General features: G+C 40.8%; 1 protein-coding gene across 1 annotated transcript; it reads right to left on the reverse strand.

Moving 5' to 3' along the window:
* Nucleotides 1–48: 48 nt before the first annotated feature.
* LOC306695655 (tensin-4-like) lies at nt 49–10,186 on the reverse strand. The gene is made up of 13 exons (XM_079158958.1): nt 10,131–10,186; nt 8,400–8,685; nt 6,962–7,292; nt 6,395–6,705; nt 6,204–6,299; nt 5,882–6,013; nt 4,536–4,628; nt 3,770–3,847; nt 3,591–3,653; nt 2,860–3,031; nt 2,674–2,742; nt 1,967–1,996; nt 49–975 (listed from the first exon to the last, which is right to left on the reverse strand). The coding sequence occupies exons 2-13, from the start codon at nt 8,653–8,655 to the stop codon at nt 843–845; spliced, it is 1,764 nt and encodes a 587-aa protein (XP_079015084.1). The 5' UTR covers nt 8,656–8,685; nt 10,131–10,186; the 3' UTR covers nt 49–842.
* Between the last annotated feature and the right edge of the window lie 128 nt (nt 10,187–10,314).

Below are 10,314 nucleotides of genomic sequence, written 5' to 3' on the forward strand. Positions count from 1 at the left end.
TTCCGTTTCTCTTTCTCAGACGTAAACATTTGTAAGCATGCACACACCCAAGTTCAACATGTTTATTTCTCATCATAACAATTTGAAAAAAAACAAAACATGAATATACAGAGAAGAAATAGTTTACAGTGCCGTATAATAAATATTCTGGACAATACAACTATAGGGAATATGTAACATTTGTGCTTTGAAATGAAAGGACGTGACACTTGTTCAGTTTTCTTCTAGTCTATTAACAGAACCTTCAAAATCCCTCATATCAAATCACTATCATCACATCACTATAATTAATCGCCTAGTGCAGATTCAACATCAGATTACACAAATGAGTTAACCATACCCTAACCTCTATGTAGGTGTTGGTTTCTAGCATTTTCTACAACATTTTACACTGAAATATTTTTTGGGAGCTTCATATATCAAAAATTACATAAATATTGTTTAATTTGTTTTAACATATTTACAAACTGGTTGGACATTATTTTAACAGCAGCAGTGTGCCATTTAATTACAATCATATGTTGCTGGTTCCTTGTCTGTTATGTTCTTGCTTGACAGCAGTTCAGTCTTGTACATCTTCATATATGTATATACAGTTACATCTGTCTTTTCAATATGACTTTAATCAGGTGACCGTGGTACGAGTCGGTATCGTCCAAAGCGCTTCTTAATCAAATTTTGATGGTATTGTGTCTGGCAGAAACAGTAATTTATCCAGTTTAACAACAGCAGCAGAGACTTACCATGACCACCATATTGGACAGGTTACTTGAGAAAAGTACAGTGTGAGACAAACAGTGTAGGTGAGGTCTTAAGATCATGTTGTCTCCGTCCTTGTGTGTCTAAGGCTTGGCTATGGCAGCCTGAATAATCTCAATAACTTTGTTGCATGACTGCAGAGGGTCATATTCTGCAAAGACGTGGCATACATTCTCCATGCCAGCCTCCACACCTTTCGCCACGAAGCCAAACATCCTATTGGGACAAAAAAAACACTTGATTAGATTAAATTAGTCAAAGTTCAAAAAGAAGTGTTTTTTTAAAGTGGCAATAGAAAACCTTTCTACTCCCCCTTAGTTTCTAAGTGGTATTATTGGTGTTGCAAAGGTTACTTTTTGGTTTCCTCCGGTGGCTAATACTAGCGACAAACTTAGCAATTTATTCAGACCATCAGGGAAACTGCAAGATATACAGTATATTCAGATATATGATATTTGTATTCATTCCCAATGCTGCTCAGAATAATCGCAGTCCACAGCTTCTCTGCAAACAGCAAGCTGTCTCTCCCTCTCCTCTTGCATCACGCACAGGCAGTCTCTCCCTCACTGCCAACCAATAAGCTTTATGTGCGCTCACGTCAACAATATGCAAATGAGTACATGACGTCATCTGCCGCCTTTTAGAGCTAGTGCTAACTACTTTCATTGCAGTTGTCAACACTGCACAGGACACACTCCATTTTGTTTTCCACAATTACTCCGGTTCCGTCATTTTTGCTACAACGGATTGCAACAAATTGCAAAGAACTTATGTTGATACTCTTCGGCAACTGGAGACAGATACCGATCGATACCGTGGAAAACACAAACTCTGTCCCCTTCCTGTTTTGGTTGCACAATGGTTGACGCACTTCCTTTATGCTGTAAACGGAGCCTTCATTTTCTTGGGCGATTGTTCCCGGTGGCCGACAGAATTGCAAAGTGACAGCAAGACTTATAGGGAACCAATCTAAACACCAATGGATTCATCGTTCTATAGCCATTACATTGTGCAATCAACATCTACTTCATACTGTTAAAGCAAAAAACTTTACTATTGCCACCTTAAAGTCTAAAATGTAAGTATTGCATGTGAGCCTGCAACTTGGGAGGCTTTACTATGGCTCGTCGTATGAGCAATACGCAGAATTTAAGGTTAAATACAAAACATTTGTCTGACTGTGTAAGCAATTACAGTTCAAAATTACCTTGCACCAAAACTGGAGCCTTTCAACCACCTGTAAGAGTAAAAAAAGAAAGTTTAAGATTACAATATGTTGACAAAAATGTTTTGTTTGACAGATGTATCGTTTTCACTGCTGATATTTTGACATCATAATAAGGAGACGCACAGGTGTAATTAATACATTACAGTCATTTAGCAGACGCTTTTATCCAAAGCGACTTACAATTCAGATTCTATCCATACACCGTGGGCACAGCTACGGGAGCGATTTTCGGGTTAAGTGTGTTGCTCAAGGACACCTCAGCATGCGACTAGTGAAGCCAGAGCTGGGGACCGAACCGCCAATCTTCTGATAGAACTACGGCCCTGATCGCCACTTAGCTACAGTCGCCACTGTGGCATTAATGTATGGCATAACATTAATGACTTCTGGCCTCCATTTAGATGTGCCAGTTTCAGCCCTGGTATTGTGCTTGCTTGCTCGCTGCTTGACTTAAGGGACAACAAAATAGAACTAAGCCATCCTTAATGTGATAAGTTACTTGTTATACAGTAAATACATATGTATAATAACAACAAATAGACAAATAACCAAGGAGTACTAATAGTGATCTGCTCTTTATATGTTACTGACATAAAAGACAATGCAACCATAATGAATGTCACATAAGAGTGTATTTTCTTCAAAATAAAGGCCTTTGATTTCATAACTTGTTGCTGTATACTCACAGTCGATTGTCTGGATCTTCACCACTGTAGCTAAGCAGGTGAGCAGGGTAATGGCGTCTGAAGAAGAGTCTGTGAGGAAATTATTATGTCAGTTTTGACAAAATGTTGCACACAAACCACCACGATTTTGTTGTGCACTGTAAGTAAAATCTCAGCAGCAGGATAACAGGATGTGTGTTTTCTTACTTCCTGTTGATATCTGTCAGTGTGACGCCCTTCAAAGACACCTTCAGGTTGACTATGGTTGGTATGAAGGAACCCGGGGCCTTCTCAAGTGTAGAGCACACCGCTTTCTGCACTGCACATGGGCCCGTCAGCATCTCGGTGTGGACAGCATTCAGGTAGACAAAATTGCAAGCTATGGAAAAGGCAAATATTTTGGAGGTTAGATTAGGAATAGAGGTTGAATGCACATGCACATGTCATTATATATGTAGGGTAATACATTTAAGTAAATGAAACTCCCTCCCGGGTTGTTGGTCAATCAGCATTTTTCTTTTAATTCTTATAAGAAAAGCAGACATAAACAGGTCATTTGAAATATGATTTGGCCCAAATGTACGTACATAGCATATATTTGTTGCTTAGTAACCTTTTGATCCAATTGCCTTTTCTCAATGCAGTTCCAATGGACAGGTCTATTCTCTTCTTATTCACAGCCAATACCTTAACTCATCATAACAGGTAAAGCGGCACAGCTGTAATCAATACCACTAATTAGCTAATGCTTCGCTCCACTCAAGATTCTGGGTGAGCCACATCACAGATAAGAAGAGTCTGTGAGGGAATTATTATGGCTGTTAGAAATGATCAGTTTTAACTAAATGCTTTGTTACATTTTTTAGTGCTAGTAAAATGTGCATGCTAATGTGAACAATTTGGGTTTGTATTCTTTATTATTTATTGATTTGTCCCACCTGTTCTACTCTTGTCCTCTGATGCTGGTTTGTGATTTGCGCTCTCCTCTGCTACGCCCAGATCTGTGTAGGCAAAGAGATAAGGGTTTTCATTTATCTACACACACACACACACACACACACACATACACACACACACACAGACAAAGAAACATCCTGTGTCTTGCAATATGACCTACCTCTGGTGTAGAGCAGTAATTTACCAGGTAAAGCATAGGCAGAAATGGTGTGCTGGTAAACCAGGGCAGAGAGGCTACCTGCAGAGATAACACAAAAGCATTGCTTTGGTTAAGTACAAGTTCTAAAAAGAAACCATTGTCTTATTTTGAAATACAAAAGGTCTGACTAAAAATGTAATATTTCAATGGCATTATTTTAACATGTAATTGAGGAGGGGGAGATTTTATGATTATTAGTGCTGTATAGTTTTTTTCTGTAGGTTGTTTTCTTGGTGTGCATAGAAATGTTGTTTTTTAAATGTATTTTAATCCATTGGTTCATTCCAGGATCAATCTAGTTTTAAAAATCTGGATTCTTTTTTTTTTACATGATATATACACTTTTAAGGTGGAATTGAAAACTAAATCTGGTTCAGATTGCTGTGTGGTGGTTTTACAGAGCCAGTGCAGATAGATTTCACGATAGAGATATCATTCTGTGGAACCACATAAGAAAGAGAGCCACAATAAACCGTGATAATGGCTCTGTGGGTGTGAGAACACACCCTGTGAACTCATACTGAATAAAGAAAAAGATCTACCCGCCCACCCACATGTTAAAAGGCCCGACATGGCTGACTCAGTGCTGGTGTGGCAGACATGATCAGCCAGACCAAGGTGTGTACTCAACTTTGAGTACTTTGAGCATTTTGAGTGAGTTGAGAAGGAAGTTAATCACTTATAGATTATGTGCAACAAAGAGGTCTTGTTGTTGACCTTTACTTACCGAAGTATGGTTCCTGAGAAGAGCCTTTGATACGTACGCCCTTAGCTGATGATTCAATAAGGAAGTGTCTGACGAGATCTGAGCTGCTCTCTGCTGTTTAGATGAAAGGACAATTGTTAGAAAAAATATATTGATACATAAAAGTGATGGCACTGCCAGTTATTTCATGGCTTATGGCTGATCAATTTCAAATATATAGATTTTGATTATTTTAACTTATTGATTTATAATGTCCTGAGCAACATATGGGCTGAGAAGACTGTAAACAACAACAAACACCAAGATGATCTCACCGCCAACTCATTAAAAAGCCAACATAACAAATTAGCTTCAGACAACCAACATTTTTTTCAAAAAGATGATTCTGTCGGTTGCTGTACATGGGGCATTGAATCACAAAATCTAATTCATCTTGAACAATATACCAAGATCACTAAAAACACATGAACGCTGCTCTTCAGGAATGCCTCTATACCCGTCTACTCCATCTGCCAGTGTCTGTTGACTCTTATAAATTAAATTCAAAATATGTTTCTATTTAGTACTCTTTCATTTGAGTGTTATTTCCAAGTTTGCACTTGTTTGTGATCTCAGTGTTCATCGGCCCGTCAATGTGCCAGCTCTTGCAGCTTCTACCTCATTATATCACTGAGCTGCCCCCACCACAGTTGCCACCCACGCGAATGCATTATGTTTTGGGTTTATCCGTCTGGTTCATTAACGCAATATCTCAGGAATGCCTGGAGGGAAATTCTTAAAAAATTCTAAATGTCCACTTGGACTCAAGGATGAACTGTTTAGAATTTGGTGGTCACGTTTTTGGCCATAACTCAAGATTTGATAATCCCACACAAATGTCTAATTGGATAAAATGATGAAGTGATGACATGTTGGACAGACATGGACATAAACTGCAACATGACTGGTTGGCGGAGGCATACAACCACGAGGCAGTAATTCTAGTTTCCTTTTTGATTGCTTGGAGTGCCATAAACAGCGGGTTTTCTTTCGTGTTTACACAGCGTATACTGTGGGTGGAAAAACATAACAGCACTGTCTCCTGCCTCACCACAGATAGCTGGAGGTCATCAGACATGCCCATTCACATCAGCACAGTTGGGTAAGTGATTCCTTGCTCCTTCCAAACTCCTGTTTATAGGCAAATGACGACAGCTGCTCTATGGCACACTATGTTCACGACGTCGTTTGTCTGTGATTGTGGTAGTTGTGGCATTCATGACCTTCTCTTTGCTGTATCTGACCAAACACCCCTGTGACTTTTATAACAGCATGTGATTCAAAATGTGTCCTAAGGGCAAGCCACTGCACTGTCAGTAAAGGTTTACCTGGGTTGGTGGTAGCCGTGATGTTGGCGGCCGTTTGGTCCACCTTCATAGCCAGACCGAAACTGCCTCTGTGGGAGGTGCTGTCTCTCACCACAAATGCTCCTGCTTTCTTGTCCTTTAACAGAGCTTCAGCTGGAATGAATGAAACATCACAGAAAAGACCTTGAGACAGTTGCAAATGTGTGTATCGGTACTGCAGAGTAGTCCTACACCCCTGAAGGAAATGATAGTGTAGATACTGCAAGATAACGTCAGAGCTGAAGTAAAGCTATTATTGCGTCTTCACAGAGTTATTTCTGGAGTAATGTGTTGAGGTTCTCACCTTCTGCTCTGTTGAAATGTGGACGGAACCAAAACTTTGAAGTGTCCATGACGAACTTCATTGAGGGCTGGCTGCCATTAAAACGGGCTTGGAAACCTTTTGCAACCACAAAAATATGATAGTGAGGTCAAATACTGTTTTACATACGGTAGCTGCCACTAAAATAGACTACTGTGAGACACGTGACTCACTGTGAGGAGACAATGGCTTTGAGTTAGACACGTGGACGGTCTGCATTAAATCAACTTCTTGTCCAGCAGACTGGATGTGCAGATCCGGCTGTGGTTCACCGTTGACTAGCACTACAGGAATATCACTCAAAGACCGAGAGAATAAAGCAGGACTTTTCTGTCCTCCTTTGGCTTGAAGCTCCTGCAGGTGTCCTCGCTTGAACAGCGGGGGCTTGTCTGGGCTGTGCCTGTTCTCAAATGCTGTAGTTCTGGACCCATCCCACTGGATGAAGTCTTGGGAGTCAGCGTCTTCACTGGCCAAGGACAGGTTGCTACGCAGGGAGAAAGAGGATGTAATACAAATATACAGATCAACACGGTGTACTAGTAAACTTCAACATCACAGAGAAGGAGAAACGTTCTAACCGTCTGTTATTGATGGCACCACATTGTTTCTTGAAATAAACGGTTACATTTTCCTGTTTGGTCAGCTTCTTAATACAGTAGAGTTAAGGTTTTGCTGCATATTTAGAAGTCACTACATGTTAGAGATTCATCTTTTGGACTGGCTTTGATTATGATTTGTACCTGCCAAGGATGTAGCTGGTGTCTGAGCATGTTGACATGGAGAGTAGCGAGACGCCACTGTTTCTGTTGGAGTATGACAGGCGCAGGGATCCTTGGGAAAAGGTTGCGTCATATTTCGGTGAGGGATTTCGTCGGGCTGCACTGCCACATGGCAGCGGAGGCAGGGAGGATGTAGGGGAGCTGGAGAACACCAGTGTGCCATGGGGACTGCAGCGGGCACTGTTGTATGTAGGGATGGGTATACTGGGTGACACAGATGGGACCACAGTGGGGCAGGGAGAACATCCCCTAGGGACCAACACGCAGTGGGAGACATCTTCATCTGAGTCGTCTGTGAATGGAGAGGGAAGTGTTAGCTAACACACTGGAAACGGATAATGTGGAAAAACCCTGCGTGTTGCTTGTTTTTGCTTATTTCATGTCTTTTTTTTTGTCAGCAAAAGGGCTTGGCCTCCATATGTAAACGCTTAGTTGCAAAATCTCCTAATAAAGACTTCCATATTTGTCATGCAGGTACTTGCTTGCACAGCTCAGATCATTCCTTCCAAAATATGTTCTTTGAATTGTGCATTTCTGGTGTTGCAATGATACCAAATCCCCTAGAGGAGTCCCAACTTGTTCTTCAGGGATCTGTCGGCCTCACTGTGTGAATGGGCGCTGAGTGAGTTCATGCCCTCAGGAAAACACTGAAGCCTGTGGGCAATGTGTGACTGGTGGTCGTCTGCAACCGCAGTTACTCATTAATGACTAATGTTGAGACAGAAATATATAAATGTGTCTGAGACTACTGGCAGTGGCCGTGGTGAGTGTTGTTTCAAAGGCGAAATACTGTATTTTGCAACAATGATAAAGAAGCACTAATCTTAGCGCATTCTTTTTCTCTTTAACTGTTTTAACTGATGAAATGAACCTTTCTTCATCTGATTTCTCATCTCTGTTGCTTGATTTCCTTTACTTTAAGCACTCTGTCTCATCTTTCAAGACAAGATGAGCAACAGGAAATCCATTTATACTTTGTTGACTCTTGTACACACTTTCTGATCAGCGCAGGTCTGAGTGAAGACACCCCCGTACCACCTTCGGTCTACTTCAGTGAGCTTCTCTGTGTCTGCAGCCCAACATGTGCAGGGCGTGGTACTAGTCTGGGCAGTAATCCCAGAATAGCTGAAGTGGTGCAATTACCCCATGATTTAGACAAATTAAAACCATCTCAAAAAGGAAGGCTACATTCCCAAAGTCCCAGCATATGAGCAACTATTTGTTCTGTAATGGTGACAGTGGTTTATCATGCTCTTTTTCACACCCGAGTAGGTTGGAGGCTGTTATGTGTTGCCCTTTGTTGACCTCATTGATGTGTTTTAAGTAAGAGACATAATATGGCAATAAAAGTTTGAAAAGTGTAGAAACAAAGAGAAGTGGCTTTACAGCCGCACTGTACCTGTAGGAGGGCTGATGCACAAAGGACTTTTGTTGACGTCAAGAGGTTCAAATGTCGGATCCAGTTCCAGGATGAGCTGGTTGAGATTATCCAGGGAAATATCAAGATCAGTGTCACCATGGTTACTGCTGGGCTCCGTGACACTGGGATGTTGATTGACTGTCTCCTGCGGCCCCGAGTCCAGACGGATAGTTTGACCCACTCTCAGGATGTGATTGGGTATCATTTGGGACATACATTTAGCTGTAGGCATCATGTTAGGAGAGCTCACAGTCTTCTGGGACTACTGCAGACATGAGATACAATGAAGGGAGATCAGTTACACCTTCAGTCACACCTTCTTTACTGGAAGGATAGCCTTACCTTTGTCCTTTTTTGCAAAACAGACCCATTAAAAGCCCCCCCCCCCCCGCCCCCCAGATACTCATATTTATAGATAATTTAGTGCATTTTGGCCACTGTTACACTATGCATAAACACCTATCTCAAGTTTTTCATTGTTGCCTTATTTTAGTAAATCAACACCTTCCCAACATTTGCAGTGGAAAAGCAATTTGCAGCTGCCAGATTTAAATAAAATATGTTCTTCAATAGATGTGATAGATAAACATTTTTTTCAGTATTGACATATATTTCATTAGCTCATTCACTGGATTTTAAAGGAAAATTCGCCACCTATGATGTGGATGTCCAATTAGTGCTGATGGTAAATGTAGTCAATTAACGCAATCAATTACTCACTTTGTGCTATACTGACAGAGAAAGCTGAGTTTTCCTGCCTGTGGAGCAGAACCTCGGACTCTCACTGCTGCATTCCTTCGGCTGTATACTCTCAAATGAATATCCCAGAGGCACAGACAGTAAATCCAAGCTGAAATAGCAGCCTGTAGCTCTTCCTTGCATTCCACTACGTCACTGTCACAGCAAATGACGGCGCTGGATGCAGGAAGCACAACAGATTTTGCAGCTGCAAACTCAGCTTTGGTCAAAATCGACTACATTTATTCACCAACGCTGATTGGACTTCCACATAATAAGGTGTCAAAGATTCCCTTTTAAGCTAAATTAACTTGACAGTAGTAAACAGTTGGATTCGGTGCATAAGTCAGTACATGTAGCGCAAGGCTTTTCATGTTTCTCAATCCATCCAACAAACAACACGATGAATAATGACACAAGCTGAGTAAATGTCTCAATTCAATGCTGATATCAGCATGAATAGCTGTTCAGTAAGGGTGTGTCATATGAGGGATGGTCAGATCATAATGTGTCTCCCTCACCATGTTTCAGACGAGGAGTGGTGCTCAATGAGTCACCCAGGTGACTCGTGGTTGCCGTAACTACAATAGTGTTTTCCATAAACAGCCAAAACATTTCTTTTAAGTAGTCTACAGACAAAATCTGCTTGTTAGTTAATAGTCAGATCTTTTCAAAAATGTTGAGCAGCACCCACTTAGGTTTACAATTCCTCATCTTGGTCAATAACATAGCGTGCCATGAAATACAATGGGCATATGAGCTGTAATACAAGAATGCATTTCATTTCATTTATTTATTTATTTCATTTGAGGAAACAAGAGCATACATGTGGAGCATCCTAATTTGCTTTAAAATAGCTTTTTATGTCCCTGCTAATAACTGCTGGAGTAATAATGATAATAATAATAGACACAGTTTAACTGCAACTGATTGTATATCTTATTAAGTTGAGGTAAAGAAAGGTCATCTTACCTTATTTTCTTCTAGTTAAGATTCTGCAGTTGTAATGTTTTACTCTTGGACTGTTCACTGTATTATCTCAACATTTCGTGCGTTGCATGCTTTTATTAATACAATCCCAACCCTTTTCCCTGTGAGCCTATCAGCAGTGAGGATCATTAATCCCTGCGGCTCCGGCTGATGATGTCACCATAGC

The sequence above is a fragment of the Pholis gunnellus genome, assembly GCF_910591455.1.
Source record: "Pholis gunnellus genome assembly, chromosome: 5".
In the NCBI taxonomy this organism is placed as follows: domain Eukaryota; kingdom Metazoa; phylum Chordata; class Actinopteri; order Perciformes; family Pholidae; genus Pholis; species Pholis gunnellus.

Coding starts and splice junctions, on each gene's coding strand:
- LOC306695655 (XM_079158958.1), bottom strand. CDS start 8,655: ATGATGCCTACAGCTAAATGTATGTCCCAAATGATACCCAATCACATC. Junction 6,014..6,203: donor ACATTTCAACAGAGCAGAAG/GTGAGAACCTCA, acceptor CATTCATTCCAG/CTGAAGCTCTGTTAAAGGAC. Junction 3,032..3,590: donor AGAGGACAAGAGTAGAACAG/GTGGGACAAATC, acceptor CCTTTTCCATAG/CTTGCAATTTTGTCTACCTG.